We start from the raw sequence: 16,603 nt of genomic DNA, 5'->3' as shown, positions 1-16,603 counted from the left end.
TGGAGGTAGTGCTCCAGGCTTCAGGTGCAGGCAGATGGGAGGGAGGATCCTGGGACGAATCTCTCCCTTCTAGTCAAATCACTCCATGTGCACACATCTGCGGCTAAGCTGGGCTCCCACCCCTGGAGAGGTGATTCCAGCTTTGTGAGGACAGAGAGACCTGGAACTGAGCCCTGCAGGCATTCAGCTAAGCCAGCACTGCCAGGAGAGGCATGTGGGGTCACAGTCATCAACTCCCACGACCAAGGCACAGTCTCCTTTTCTGGCTTTCTGGCTGTGCTGTTTGACATTCCTGCTCCCATAGGATTCACAAGAAATCCAGCTTCATTTATTTATTTATGTATTTGCTTAAGATTTAAATTTCTTCCTCTGCTGCCTTCCAACTTGGCCTTTTAAACAAGACTGCAAGGCACAGAAAATGAGCTTGCCTTCCCTTCTGCTTTGCAGGGGTGTCTGAGGGAACCAAGTGACTCACCAGGCACAGACGAGAATAGCAGAGCTTGAGGAGAGGCAGCAGGGAGATGGCAGGGGCACACCCAGATGGTGCTGCCCGCTCGCCTGCTTCGCAGGGCTCAGTTTCTCTTCAAAGTGCCTGGACTAGCTGTCCGCAGAACAGATACTGTGGGAGACTGCAGTTGCCAGAGATGGTTCTTGAGGCTGAGCTGGGTAACTCGCTGGCCCAGGGTCACTGGGGAGGCAGAACGGGCAGGTGTTAGTTCGTGCTGGTGGAACCATTCAGCAACACCACAGACTCATGGGGCCTTGTCTACATAAACCTGCAGAAACACAAGGAGCCCTCCTGGTCCCTGGGAAGACATTTGGGGATTACCAACACCCTCACCTGATTCTTCTTTGGATGTGCAATCTGCTTTTTGGTATCCCTGATTAAGAGAGGGAAATTAATTATCAGAGCTTTTAATTATGGATGTAACGGGGTGTGTTGTCAGCATTTTCCCTGAAGCCTGAACAAAAATGATGGGTTCTCAGGTGCAAAACGTGATCTTGGGCTGTCCAGAGCACTGGATTGACCTTGCTGTGGCAGGTAGCCCTGGGAAAGGAGACCAATGGTCTGGGGCCCAGGGCATGGTGCAGAGAATGCCTTTGAAGCCTGCACACCTGACTTTTTATTGATTCCAAATAAACAACTCAGCTTTCTTATTTGCCTGGGTTAGTAGGGGTCTGTTAAGCTCTCCCAAAACTGGGCAGATGTTGCTGAAGCTAATCTGAACTTCACTGGTTCTTTCCCATGGAGTAGCTGCTGCCAAATATCTCAAGCTTCTCTTCCACCTGGTGACACTATTGCTGTGACCAAAATCTGTGTTTTGAAATAGAAATGAGTCAAGTGGCCCAGGTTATTCATGTGCTGCTGTGTCTGTGTGCAGTGAGCAGGTCTCAGGGAGGCCCTTAAAGCCTGTTGGCGCATCAAGTTCTGGAACCAGTTACTTCATAGGTTAAGTTCATGACCTATGAACCTATGATCTACGAAGTCCTCTTACCGACTGGCCAGAAATCCGAGGTTGGCTGGAAGTCTGAGTCCAGCTACAAAACACAGTATGAATCATAATCATGCAACTTACTAGCAATTTACCCCTTTTCTTAATTTTTTTCAGTGAGAAAATTACCAAAGTTTATAAAGATAACACACATACACATTTGCGATATGCGAGGCTAAGTTTTTGACTGAAAGGTGAATGCCCAGCCCAGGGTTGCACCTGAATATCATTATCTATTTTGCCCTCATAAAAAAAAAAAAATCCTGTAAGAGGGGCCTGTTCTTCCCTTTCCCTTTAACTGGGACAAAGGAAGAGTCATCTGGGCTCCTAACTTTGAAGGTCTAGAAACTTTTTTGTGGTTATACGTCTTAGTGAAAATCTCCTCGAGTCCCTTTTGTTATTGTGAGTCCTCTTTCTCCTTTAGTAGGAGAACGAGTGGCTCAGTTCCTGGGAGAATGGTAACTGGGACAAAGGAAGAGTCATCTGGGCTCCTAACTTTGAAGGTCTAGAAACTTTTTTGTAGTTATACGTCTTAGTGAAAATCTCCTCGAGCCCCTTTTGTTATTGTGAGTCCTCTTTCTCCTTTAGTAGGAGAACGAAGGCTCAGTTCCTGGGAGAATGTTTTAGTCCAAGTGCAACTATCACAGGACACGGGTTTGGCTCTAAAGGAGAGTTCTCTGGTCCTGAACATGATCGGCTTGGAGCCAAACGCGTCATCACAGTGTGGATCCTTGCACCTTGCAGGGTGCTCAGTGGGGCCCGGGGGAGTTGGAGTCCTGAATCCAGGTAGGATCTGCAGCTGCCAAATTAGAGAAAGCCCCCTTCTCTGGGTTTATCAGCTAGGCTTATTTCCAGCTGCATGTCATGGAAATCTGAGCTTGGTGGCTTAAACACCAGGGGCATTATAGTGCTCAGGAAGCCCAGAGATGGAGAATTCAGGTGGAGGCAGCTGCTTAGAGAAGGAAGACCCAGGTGCCTCCTCCTCGCTAGCTGCTCCATGCTTGGTGGTGGCTTTTGCGGTCCTGTCATGGGGTGGTGTTCCATCTCTAAGTGCTGCATCCTTACTGCAGCCAGAAGGAGAGGCATAGCCCAAGCCCCTTAGGAAGCTTGGTATTCATGAAGGGTCATTTCTCATTTCTGCTCGAGAGTCATTGGAGAACTGGGTCACATAGGGTCTCCATCTGCGTCCTGGCAGGAGAGATGGTGCACCCCCCAAAAGCAACCAAGGAGAGTTACTAAGGGTCTTAAGAAGGTGTGTCTGGAGTAAAGGGCAGTGACAATGGCAAGAGCGGAGAGAGTTGCCACTCGGGGCCCACAGAGCAGCGAGGGGCAGGGGGACTCACTCAACCATTTGTCTGAGACTGAGGTTTTCCAGGGACATTATGCCAGTTACTGGTGTACAGTGAGAATTGTATAAATGCTTGTACTTATTAGGATTATCATCTAGTTAACCTTTGTATTAGTTTCCTTTTGCTGCTGTAAAAGATTACCACAAACATAATGTCTTACGCAGTGCACATTTATTATCTAACAGCTCTGGAAATTAGAAGTTCCAAAACCAGGTAGGAGCAGGGCTGCATGCCTTCTGGAGGCTCTAGGGGAGAGTCTGTTGTCTCACTGTTTTTGGCTTCTAGAGGCTGCCTGTGTTCCTTGGCTCGTGACCTCTCCTTATCTTCAAAGCCTGTAGCAGAGCATCTACAAATCTCTGTCTTTTTTTTAACTCAGACCCTTCTGTCTTCCTCTTCCCCTTATAGGAAGCTTGTTTTTGATTATGTTGGGCCCACCCGGATAATCCAGGATCATCTCCCCATCTAAAGACACTTGACATAATCACATCTTTAAAGTCCCTTCTGCCATGTAAAGTAATATATTCACAGATTCCAGAGATTAGGATGGAGACACATTTGTGGGGTTATTATTCAGCCTACTTCAGTCTCTAAAAAATCAGTCTCTTTGTTCACCTCTCCCCTCTCCTTATCCACAGACACCCCCGATTGTTGCAAATGAGAGCAATGACCTTAATTAATCTGATAAACTTAAAGAAGACACTATGGAAAATCCAAGGTCAAGGAAATGCAAAACCCTAATTTTGGTGTGAGATGAGGTCCACTGAAGGATAAATGTCACTGACTTACCCTAGAAGTCCTCGGCACATTCTGCCTGGACTCCACATTTTCTTCCCTATCCTTCTATTCTTTCACTTTCCCTATAAGCATCATCTTCCAGACCAAAAAAATATTAATTTTTCCAACATTTTTGCTAAGTTACTATACTTACCACCATATTTACAACTGCATAAAACAGTGTTTTTGCTTCACTCTGTTAAATTTAGTTCCATTTTAGCTCCATTGTGGGACAAATAGGATTTATGGGCCAGCCTGATCCTCTAACGTCTGTCCTGACCCCTGTTTGCAGCATTTCTATGGGAGAGTGGGTTCTGGAACCCAACAATCCATTCCAGATTCACGGTTGGATTGTGACCTGTCTGCAGGTTGGGGATTGACCATTCTTGACCAAAGCCCTGGTCAATGCCCTTTGGGGGGTAATTCCTGACTGCCTGTGCTCTTCCAATGTACCGGATAACAAATACATTGTTGCACGGTTGGATTGTGACCTGTCTGCAGGTTGGGGATTGACCATTCTTGACCAAAGCCCTGGTTAATGCCCTTTGGGGGTAATTCCTGACTGCCTGTGCTCTTCCAATGTACCGGATAACAAATACATTGTTGTGCTGGGTTCTGCAAATGGAGCCGGAAACCCATCTGCTTGCCTACAAAGCCTGGGTTTGACTCTATGCCTCTTAGACGCACCTTATTTAAGAAGACTTTGAATCATTCATTTTGCTTCTGGACTGTTTGAAGATATTTTTCTTTCCAGATTTTATCCATCAGAGTCCTAATAGGAAAAAGATGGCACTTCCAAACTGGGGGATAGAACAGAGTTTAAGGAAGAAATTACTAACAAAGGCGGGGGGTGGGCAGAAAGCCAGCAGCAGCCCAGGCCCTAGGACCACCCTCCAGGACCTTGGGAGAACGGTGTAGGAGAGGCCCTCCCACTGGAGTTTGGCTGTAGGTAGAAAGACATCGTGCCAGTGGTCCCCAAGATCACCCCCAGGTTCGAGGATTCACTGGGAGAATTCACAGGATGCAGCGTATGGTCATAATCATGGCTGTGATTTATTATATAGCACAAGGACACAAAACACAAGCAGCAGAGGGAAAAGACACATGGGGTGAAGTCCAGGGGAGACTAGTGACAAGCTTCCAAGAGGATACCCAAGAATCACACAGGATGTGCTTAATTCCCCCACAGCAGCAAGTTGTGACAACACGTGTGGAATGTCATCCACCAGGGAAGCCTATTAATGACTGGCACCCAGAGTTTTTATTGGGGGCTGTTCACGTGGGCACTTCTGCCTGGCTCATACCAAAATTCCAGACTCCCAGAAGGAGAGCAGGTGTTCAGCATGAACCACATTGTACCAACAGTCTACACACAGCGACTCCCATCCTTATCAGTTAGGGAATAGGGGGAACCCTCCTCAAATCCAAGTTCCCAGGTTGCCAGCCAAGCAAGTGCCGGCCTTGCATGCTGCCTTTCCAAGGAGAGTGGGCTCAGGCCGGCTATGGGAGCTCTTTTCTACCCAGGTCACCCTGCAGGCTGGTGGGGAGGTGCCAGGGGAAGGCAGTTGATGCCAACCTCACTCTTCCCTGCCCCCTGGTTTCCTGCTGGTATCTCCCACTGTTCAAATCTAATTAGAAACCAGATGGCACAGGAGATGCAGACAATGAAGACAGTACTCTTGGGGCACAGAGCAGGACATATGAGGGTGGGGACTGGACCTGAAAGGACCAACAGAATAACCCACCCAGGAACACAAGCCACCTCCCCATTCAGTCCAAAAATCTTTCTTGACCACTGACTCTGTGCCAGGCACTCTTGTAGTCTCTAGCAATTAGATAGCAAAAGAAGAGTCCTGTCTAAGTTGAACTTATATTCTAATGAGGAGCAACGACAAGAAAAATGTAAACAACTACATAGGATAATTTCTGATAGGAATAAGTGCCCACGGAAAATAAAGCATATCAAATCAGGAAGGGGGGGTGAAGGTGGATGAGTAGGGGCTGGAGGTGGTGTGGAAGGTGGGTTGGGATGTGCCAGGCAGTGGAACCAGAAAGTGCAAAGGCCCTGGGGTGGGAATGAGCTTTGATGGTTTAAGGGGCAGAAAGAAAGGCAGGGTGTCCCCAGCATGGTGAATGGTGGCAACAGGGAAGCAGGTGAAACTAGGATAGCAGTGGGTGGGGTCACATTCTGCAGAGTCTTAAAGACCACCAAGGTGTTTGGATTTTATCCTAATTTTCCTGTAAGCCTCAGGAGATTTCAAGCAGGGAGAGGCAAGGTATGACAAATCTTTCAGAAAGCTTATGCTGGCAGCTGTGTGAAACTGGACTTTGGGACATGCAAATGTTACCCTCAAGTCTGATTTTCTTGAACAACTAGAACATGAGAAGTGAGAACTTTCAGGAAAACTGTACCCCTGGAGTTGAGGTTCAAAAGTGAGAACTGTTGAATACAAATAAGTCATGACATTTTCACCAGGAGCATTTGAATACTATTTCTAAGTTCATGGCCAGCTGCACCACATTACAGCTAAGTAGCATGGAAATACTCCTGTGAATCAGACCTCTCTATGACCTCTTAATAATAGCTTCCCTGTAACTCTGCTCCCATTAGGAATGCCAAGTGGATGCCTTCCTTTCTTCTGGTGCCACAGACATTGTCAGGTTAAACTAGGCAGTGCATAAAGTATTTGGAACAGAAAGGACTTCTGTAGCTGAAAAATATGAGTTTATGACAGTCTGTTACTGAAGCCATAGTTCATGTTGTAACACTTGGGAAGAAGGAAAAGAAATTCAAGGTGCATTGCTGGGTTAAAATATGTTGCTTCCACAGTGAAAATTAATGGGGAATAAACGACAGTACTGTCTCTCATCAATGACATGCCCTCACCTATTTCAAAAAAGCCATAGGAGAAGTTGAGAGTAAGTGGTGCCCCCCAGAGAAGCTGATAGCTTGGCCCTGGGAATTGTGGCCTGAGGATGAAATCGGCATGGTTTCTGAGGTTGTTGGGTGAATTCATTCTAATCCATGTGGAGTTCTGTTGCTGTTTTTATCAACTTCTAAGACTGGGTAAAATTTTTAGACTGAAAACTTAGTCTGCCTAGACAATTTGGATAACACTTTTATATCTGTTAAGACTGTCATGGCTACAAGAGACAGAACAATTCAAACTGGTGGAAGCAAACAGAAAACCTACTGGCCCAAGTAATGAAAGGAAAAGATGATTAGCTTCAGGTAAAGCTTGATCTAGGTGCTCAAATGATGCTTCCAGGATCCTGCTTCTTGGGCTGCATCTCTTGGCTCTCTGTCTGTTTCATTGGCTTTATTCCCAGATGGATTTTTCCTCATGATTGCAAATGCTATAGTAGCTCCAGCCTTTTGTCCTCAACTTTGCAAGTCCAGTGGGCAAAAGAGAGAGTCTTCCCAGGCCCGTACACACATCCAAGACCTCATTCTCTATGATGCAGTTGGTCACATGACCTCCCCAACCAACCTCTATATCCAGGGATGGGATTGCACTGATTGGCTGGGCCTGGGTCACATTCTCGGTCCTGAACCAATTGCTGAGGCTGAGTTGAGATGGGAGGGATGAAGAGGAAGGCTGTGTGCTGATTGGCCAGCCTCGGTCACATGTAGTCACCCCCAGCAGAGTGGACCCACCTGAAGTCCATGAAGGAGAATAAAGGAGGAGAAGATTCTCCCAAAGGAAATTGAAGATAATGTGCCTAAAATATCAACAGATGCTAGTCAGGGGTAACAGTCTCCTTTTCTCCTCCCTTCTCTTCTTGTAGGTGAAGGAAGATTATGCTCAGCTCAGCCGCAAGCTCACTGTAGTGACCAGAGAACGTGATTTGGCCGTGAAGGAGAAACATCAGCTCAAAGCCAAGCTGGAGAACCTAGAACAGGTCCTAAAGGTAGGCTGGTGTTCTGCATTTGGGGACCACTTCTGCTCTGCCAAAGGTCAGCCTGAGCAAGGCGGGGCTGCGGGGCTCCAGAGCAGAACACAGTTGAAGCTCTCTCTGCTGCCATCATCAAAATTCAGGGCTCTTGGGGCTGTTTTCACCCTTTTGATGGTATAAAAAGCAATAAATAACAAAATTCGAATGTTTCTGGAAGCAATCCCGTAAAACCAATTATGCATTTCCATTTCTTAGGATTTTAAACACAGCTGAGCTGTGTGGTGGTAGGCAGTGCTTCTGAATGGAAATTGAGCTTAAGTTAAAGACCAGAGGTGTCTACACTGGTTTTTTAAACTTCATGAATTTTAAGCCATTCCTCAGATGCATAACGACCTTTGTTATAAAGAGAATAGAGAAATCAGAAAATTGCTTTATCAGGGTGCAGGTAATTGGATACTCCTCATGCATTTCTGATGAGCTGGGATCTACTTCAATATTTAATGGATGGGTTAATTTGCTATTGATGTCATTGTGTTAAGCTGAATAAATTCTTTAGCTTTTTTTTTTTCTTGAGTGTTAAAATTTTATTGGATTCTCATTGTGGGATTTTTTTTTAAATAAAAGAATAGAAGGATAATCATCTCCAGTGATACTGCACGGTACATACTTGATCATTAACGTAGTACCTTACTTTGATCATTTGCATTTCACAAGTGTGGAAAACAATATTATGCTGTGCTCACTGATACTCTTTAAATCAAGAAGTGATTTTTAACTCCATCTATAGCTCCTTTGGGGAGACTGTTAGAGCTCAGAGGGGAAGCAGATTAGTGGTTGCCAGGGATGGTGGGGGGATCACGAGGAAATGAGGAGTGACTGCTAATGGGTATGAAGTTTATTTGGGGGGTAATGAAAATGTTATGGGATGAGGTAGTAATGATGGTTGCAGAACTTTGTGACTATACCAAAAACACTGAATAGTACATGTTAAAATAGTGAATTTTATGGAATGTAAATTACATCTCAATTAAAAAATAAAGGTGCCCTATTCTCTCACTATTGGTCCTGAATATGAAGCAAGCTGGTCGTATGGTTCTCAGCCAGGTGAACAGAACTGTGCTCCATGCTGGGTGGCTTGTGAGACACATGTGTGTCCAACTGAGCCCTCTCCTGGGGAAGAGCCAAGGCTGACTCTGGCTATATTGCTTTGCATACTTGCTCTAAGTTTAGGACATAACCTTAAAGAGAGGAGATATGACCATGTAGTTATTTAAGCAACTTCTGTGACTACCAACTGTGAGTTCTCCTAGGGCACAAACCATGATTTATTAAACCCTCTGCCTTAGTACTTTGGGCAAAGAAGGTGTTTGATTAACTTAATGGAAGATGGGCTGTGAATCCCTGGATATAAAGAGCTTAGTTGAGAGTGTGCCAGATTAAAGTAAACAGGAAGGATAATTTAGATCGGTAGTTCTCAATGGGGGCAAGTTGCCCCCCAGGGGACATTTGGCAAGTCTGGGGACATTTTTGATTGGTGTGACTGGGGAAGGAGAGCTATTAGCATCTAGTGGGTAGGGAATGTAGTTAAATCTCCTATAATGCACAGGTCAGTCCCTGGAGTGGATTGAATGGTCCCCCAAAGTCATTGAAGCTTATCCCCATTATAACTGTTGAGGGTAGGAAATCCTGTTATGGTAATCGAAAAGTGGGGCCTTGAGGGGGTGATTGGATTGTGAGGACTGTACTCTCATGAATGGATTGATCCATTCTGGAATAAAAGGAGTGGTTCTAGAGTCTTTAAAAGGGGAGTGATTGAGGTTAGTCTCTCTCTGCTCTGCCACCCTGCCATGTGAGACCCCTGCCTTACTGTTAACACCAAGGCCTTCACCAGATGTGTTCCTTGGACTTTGAACTTCCCAGCCTCTGAAACTGTAAGCAATAAATTTTGTTTTATTACAAATCACCCAATTCTAGGTATTTCGTTATAAGCAACTGAAATAGACTAATATAGCCCCCAACAGCAAAGAATTTTCTGGCTCAAAATATAAATAGTCCTGAGGTTGAGAAACCCCATGTATTTGTTTCTTGTTGCTGCTGTAACAAATCAGCCCACCGTGGCTTCATGGCTTAAGACAACACAAATGTATTTTCTTACCATCCTGGAGGTCAGAAGTCCAAAATGAGTCTTACAGGCTAAAATGAAGGTGTCAGATGGCAGGGCTGGTTCCTTCCTGAAGGCTTTAGGGGAGAATCTGTTCCTCCTCTTCCAGCTTCCAGGGGCCACTCACGCCTCACTCTTCACCCTCAAAGCCAGCAATGTAGCATCTTCTCTCATCTCTCGCCTCCTGCCTCCCTCTTATAAAGACCCTTTTGATGATATTGGACTCACCTGAAAAGTTCCCATCTCATGGTCCTTACCTTAGTCACATCTGTCCTCTTCCAGCTTCCAGGGGCCACTCACGCCTCACTCTTCACCCTCAAAGCCAGCAATGTAACATCTTCTCTCATCTCTCGCCTCCTGCCTCCCTCTTATAAAGACCCTTTTGATGTTATTGGACTCACCTGAAAAGTTCCCATCTCATGGTCCTTACCTTAGTCACATCTACAAAGTCCCCATCATGGGTTCCAGGTTTGGAAGTCAGGTATCTTCGGGGGCATTATTCAGCTGTCACACACTGGATTACCTTAAGGGGGTGACTGAACGCGTCGATCCTACCCATGGGCAGAGGAAGTCTGGTTCAGCTTTAGGGGTGTAAGATTCCTGTCTGCACAAACCTGTGTCTCTCCTCACCTGGCCTGTGGAGGCTGCCCTTCCTGTCTGACCTTGGGTTTGAACCTCACACCTAGGGCCTTACACGGGTGTGGACAACCCAGGCTCATATCCAGGTCTGTCCATCCCCCTCTGAAAACTGCCCTCTCCTTGGCAGCCCTCCCCTCCAGGGGTGCACACAGCCTGGGCATTGCAAGCCTTTGGGAGGACAAATGGTGAAGAAGCCTGTGCAGGGCCTGGGGGTCAACTCCCAGCAACAGCTGCTGATAACATGTGTGTGCAATGTCATCTAACAGGTAAGCTCAGCAGAGAATCAGCGCCCAGAGATTTTACTGGGAGCTGATCATGGGGGCACCTTGGCCTAGTACCAAAATTCCGGATCCCAGAAGGAAAGCCAGTGCTCCGCATCAACCACGTGTTTGTACAAATAGTTAGCCACAGGGATCCCCTCTGAGCAGTTAGGGAATGGTGGGAAACCCTCCCCAGATCTAGGTTTCCAGACCACCAGCCAGGGCCAGCCTTCAGCAGACCTCTCCAAGGACAGCAGCCTCGGGCCTGCTGTGTGGAGTCTTCTCCATACCCCGAGAGAGCCAGTCGGGGAGGAAGTCCAGCTGAGTTCCTGAGCCTGGCCTGGGCTGCGCCTGCATCTCTGGGTGGGGAGCCTGGCTCCAAAGTTTCCACTGATGGGGCAACCCTTTCTCTATTCCATCCTCTCAGAGCACAGGCCTTTCAAAAACGTGTGCAAAGACTCTGGTTAAGCTGATGGCATCTGGCTGGTCTGCTGCTGCCCTGGTGCTGTGGCTCACCCTCTACCACTGGGTCCCTCCTGCCACCTACCTTCATGCATGACGCACAAGCCCCACCCTGGCTCTATTTTTCTCCTTAACCCTCATCTCCACCCAGCTCTTTTGCTAATTTGTGTTTTTGGTCTGTCCCACTCCTCCTTCCCCAGCTGAAAAGTGAGCTTCGGGAGGCAGGGACATTTTGTTGGATGATATCCAGTGCTGGAGCAGTGCCAGGAGCTTCATAGGTACCTCATGAAACTCTTCTTCCCAGGACAGTTTTAATAAGTGAATGAATGAGAGTGGCTTGGAAACGGGGGAAGGGAAGGGAGGGTGAAGGCCCCAAGGGGGTCCATCGTCCAGCGTGCTGGGACAGGTGGCCTGTCACGGAAGCCTCCAGTCACCTGGGAGAGAGGCCTGCTGGAGCAAAAGCAGCTCTTTCTCAAAGGACTTCTGCTCAAGAAAAAAGGGAGAGAAAGAAGAAATGGAGTTTCAAAGAGGCTTGTCCTTCTGGCGGGAGGTGATTCTGTCACTGCTGAAAGGTGAATATCTTGTACGTTTGCATAAACCCTGTGCCACCTGCCAGTTTTCCACACCAGGTGCTGAGGAGGAACAGGAAGAGGGAGGTGATGACTCCCCCACAGCAGTTGTTGGAATCCCTGTGCTCTTGAACGGAACTTGCTAAACTTTGTGGCTTTCAAAGAATCACCCTCAAGCTGGGTAATCGCGTGTTTCACACACGCTGCCTCAGTCTGTACTGGTGGAAGAGTGCAGTGACTTTCCTGCTCTTCTTCTGGTATTTTTGTCATAATAGGAAATGGACTATGCAAAATTATCCCTTCAAAACCATTTTTTTTCTGAGCAGTGAAGCTCATCAGTGGACACGGGGAAAAGTGGAGGTGGATACCTGCGGGCCCCAGTGTGTAGCTGACTTGGTTTAAAAATTGAGGAGACCCAGCACTCTCCTCTCCACAAATGTGAGTTAAATGATGACGTTGCATTTCCTGAAGCCACCTGGACTCCACTGCAGCTTGCTTTGTGTGGGTGGCACTTTGTCTCTTGCAGTCAGTGATTTGAATTGAATTGGAACCCTATCCTGGTTTCAATTGCTGAGAGCCAAAGAAGATTCTACCAGGACCAGCGCCCATCTGAGGAGGCTGTCCGGTGATGCAGGATTCCCATCTAAATGTACCTGAAGCCACACCTGGGCCACTTGCAGCCTCTAACCATCATCTGGGCAGAGCAAAGATGCTGAGCTGCTGGTTTAGGAAAGGGCTGGTGATCGGCTCAACAAACCACACCTGCCACTGGTCTTTATTGACTTGAAAATAGAGCTTTTAAATTTTTTTCCAAAATATAAAAGCTTTTAGTGAAATAGATAAGACTGAAATTGGGGCTGAGCATTTTCTAAAACAATCCAGTGAGAATTATACTGAAACTGGCTGGAATCCCCCTCATGAATCAAGCCAGTAACATTTAACCTGATTTGAGTCCCTCCTGATTTTTGTACTTTTAAAAATAGTAATAGTAATTGATGACTTCATTATCTGTATATGTGTTTTTATCATGCTTCTTTCCAAGGATATGGTCAAATTACCCAGATCGTCACAAATAATGAAGTGATATTAATGGAAATAAATCTTTTGGATAAAGAGAAGGGAGAATATAAATATGCTGCCTGGGAGGTTAGACACAGTTACTCTAATGTTCTAATTTGGCTCTGAGTGTACAAGAAGACTGCATAAAAAGAAAATTTGAGCAATTACATAATTCTCATTGCTTAAAGAAAGGGAGCTGACTGTTTCCCCAAGAAAGCAAAGCATGGAGCACAGAACATAATTTTCTTACTTGGATGTTATGCTGAAGGATACAGAGTAATATAGAAGAGAGCCATAATTTTTTATTTTATCTTATTTTATTTTTTTGCATTTTTGGCAGCTGGCCAGTATGGGGGATCTGAACCCTTGACCTTGGTGTTACAAGGCTATGCTCTAACCAACTGAGACAATTGGATGAGTGGATAAAGAAAAAGTGGTATATATACGCAATGAAATACTACTCTGCCATAAAGAAGAATGAAATTCTGCCATTCACAGCAGCATGGATGAGCCCAGAGAAAATTAAGAGAAGCAACCCAGGCACAGAAAGAGAAATACTGCATGTCCTCGCTCATAAGTGGGAGCTGAATTGATAAATAAACAATAAAGAAAGGGTGGGGGGACAACAATCACAATAATATGTTGAACTTTTGGGAAGAGAGAACAGGACTGTGGTTGCTAGAAGTGGAGAGGGGGAGGGGGAGGGGAAAGGAAGGGGATAAATGAGAAATTAATGAGAAATTGGTTAACAGACATAAAGAATGATTATGTATTATAGTGGTGAATAAGCTAACTGTCCTGCTTTGACCATCACATATTGTACACAACTATTGGTTGTCAACTTTGTATCCTACAAATATATATAATCAATTATGCTTCAATTTTTAAAAATTACATCAGACAAATTTGTTTTTTAAAAAAGAATGGCATAGAAGAAACTGTCTTCAGGAATATTTTCATAGCAATTGAGGGAAAATTTTTCCAAGTCTCTCTCTTTGGGACTTCTGTTGGGAGGTTGAGAGAGAATGAATCACATCTGATTGTAGTTTGTAAAGGATCACTCCAGTGGCCATGCTGGGAAAAAATCATGGGGGCCCGAGTGGAGGCACAGACCCCCCCCCCAGGAGCCACATCCAGACCCGAGGCATGGTGGCTTGACTAAGGTGGGGAGTGCAGGGGTGGAATGTGCCCGGATCTGTCTGTCTTCTCTGGGTAGAATCAATGGTTTTGAGGTGGATTGGATGGAGAGGAGTCAGGATGACACCAGGGTCTGATGTGAGTTTAGGTGAGTGATGGGGCCATTTGCTGTGATGGGGAACATTAGGGATAGGTGGTGGGGTCAGGGAACAGTTCTGTGTGGGAGAATTGGATGGAGAGGAGTCAGGATGACACCAGGGTCTGATGTGAGTTTAGGTGAGTGATGGGGTCATTTGCTGTGATGGGGAACATTAGGGATAGGTGGTGGGGTCAGGGAACAGTTCTGTGTGGGAGACGGATCACTTATGACCACAGAATCCATGATATGGAAGAATTCTGGGTCTTCACTCTGGGGTGTCCCCACGGGTTATCAGGAGTGTGGCTTCATCCAGTTGGCATTGTGGCATCTTTTCAACCAAATGCCTGGTGGTCACTGTGCTCTAGATTGCATTACCTCATACTTGACACCATCTTTAGAGTCCTTAAAGTGACTGGGAGCAGAGGGGATACTATGTTAGGTAAATTAGGAATGGTAGTTTTATGTCAGTGTGGCGTAATTGCTGCTGTGGAGTGGTGCCAATATATGTTCAGTGTCTGTCTGAACTGATGATTAGTCTATTGGTCACGTTCACACACAGGCTTTTTTGTTTCCAAGTATCACTGATGTGCCATTTGTCTTAATATTGATAATTCAATTTAGCCAAAGACGACATATGCCTTTTCTCTAATGGTCAGTAACTGGTTGTGTAAATCAAATATCCAATGCATGGTTCTCTTCAGGGGCCTTTTTGACTCTACTTGGGGGTTTCCAAATAACTTTTCACTTAAATAGCTATAAGAATATGACCATAAATGCTTATTTTAAGAGGAAATGGGTTCATTCACCTCAGTGACTGGCTCCCTGCAGTCTTTGAAGACTACTCTCATGACCCTGATGAAAAAATCCAATTGAACCCACACCTAAAGACACATTCATTCATTCAAAAAAATATTTATTGAGCAACTAATATGTGTCAAGCACTTTCTAGTTGCTGACAAAATGTGATCTAAACTCTTGTCCTTGATTCTGGTAGAGGGTTCATAAACAAAGTAAAGTATATGTCAAGTGGTGAAAAGTGAAAAGGAATAAAGGGTGGTAAAGATAAAAGTGCTAGTTTTTATTCAGTGTTTGGGGAATGTCTCTCCGATAATGTGACATTTGAGCAGGGACCTGCATAAAGTGAGGGAGGGAGGCTGCAGATGTGCAAAGGCTCTGAGACAGAGGAGGGTGCCTGGTATGTTTGAGGAATGTTTGAGGAATGGGGGGAGACCAGAATTGCAGAAATAGAGTGGACACAGGGAACGAGATTTATAAGATGAGGTCAGGGAGATGAGGAAGAGCAGGTTGTTTGAGGTCTTGAAGGCCAAGATAAGGACTTTGAATTTTTGTTTTCCCAAGTCTGATGGAAAAAAAATCCAAAGTCCGATGGGAAGCCATTAGAAGGTTTTCAATGATGGGATATGATCTAACTTGAATTTTTAAAAGATTATTTTTGCAACTCTGTAGAAATGTACTATGCAGGAGTAGGTGCAGGGAGACCCATTACAAGGTGTACTAGTTGTCTATTGCTAGCCAACATTTATTTATTTATTTATAATTTTTTTCTATTGAAACATAATTGATTATACATATTCGTGAGATACAGAGTCGACTATCAGTATTTGTGTACAATATGTGATGATCAAATCAGGATAGGCATATTCATCATTACAAAATGTAAAATGTAGTGGGTTTTTTTTTTCCTGCCACACAACAATTCTTAATACATTTACAAAGAGTAAGATCATAGAAAATATGTTCTCTGGCCACAATAATAGAAGGAAATTTAGAAAATTCACAAATGTGTGGAAATTAAACAACACTCTCCTAATTAATCAATGGGTAGAAAGAAAAATCACAGGGAAATTAGAGAGTACTTGGAGATAAAAATAGAAGCACAGCATATGAAAATTTATAGGATACAGGGCTTATGCAGTGCTTAGAGGAAAATTTATTCTTGTAAACATCTGTATTAAAAATAAGAAAAATCTCAAATCAGTAATGTAAACTTCTATCTTAAGAAAATGGAAAAAAAGTAAATTCAACCAAAAGCAAGTATAAGTAGGAAATAACAAAGATTACAACAGAAATATATGAAATAGGGATATAAAAGACAATAGAGAAGATCAACAAAACCAAAGATTGATTCTTTAAAAAGATCAACAAAATTTGCAGGTTTTTATCTGGACTGACCAAGAAACAAAGAAAACTGAAATTACTAAAATCAGAAATAAAGCAGGGGTATTATTGCATTGTCATTATGGTTTTTTGTGGTAGTAACTTTAGTTTCGTTCTCTTTCTCACTTGCATTTGTGTTCTACCAGTGGGTTTTGTTCTTCTTGTGTACTTCTGGCGATGATTACTGTTTTTGAGATTTCAGATGCACAACTTCCTTCAGGATTTCTCGTAGGGCTGGTTGTACGGTGGTGAACTCCTGCAGCTTTTGTTTGTCTGGAAAACACATTATTTTTTCCCTCATTCCTCAAGGATAGCCTTGATGGGTATAGTATTCTTGGCTGGTAGTTTTCTTCTTTTAGTATTTTGCATATATCACCCCATTTTCTTCTGGCCTATAGAGTTTCTGCTGAGAAGTCTGCTGTTAGTCGACGGGCTCCCTTATACGTGGCTTGATGCTTTTCTCTTGCTTCTTTTAAGATTCTCTCT

General features: G+C 44.7%; 1 protein-coding gene across 1 annotated transcript in view; it reads left to right on the top strand.

Annotated features, from left to right (window-relative positions):
* LOC103604350 overlaps positions 1-16,603 on the top strand; it is a gene marked incomplete at its 5' end in the record, with an annotated part of 155,097 nt that overhangs the window by 107,308 nt on the left and 31,186 nt on the right. Inside the window, one exon of the mRNA XM_008588909.1 lies at positions 7,406-7,528. Within this exon, the coding sequence (XP_008587131.1) occupies positions 7,406-7,528 (123 nt within the window). The remainder of the gene's footprint in view (positions 1-7,405; positions 7,529-16,603) is intronic.

The sequence above is a fragment of the Galeopterus variegatus genome, unplaced genomic scaffold (genome assembly GCF_000696425.1).
Source record: "Galeopterus variegatus unplaced genomic scaffold, G_variegatus-3.0.2 Scaffold5098, whole genome shotgun sequence".
Classification (NCBI taxonomy): domain Eukaryota; kingdom Metazoa; phylum Chordata; class Mammalia; order Dermoptera; family Cynocephalidae; genus Galeopterus; species Galeopterus variegatus.
The sequence above is the reverse complement of the archived record's forward strand: the minus strand, read 5'-3'. Positions and strand labels throughout refer to the sequence as shown.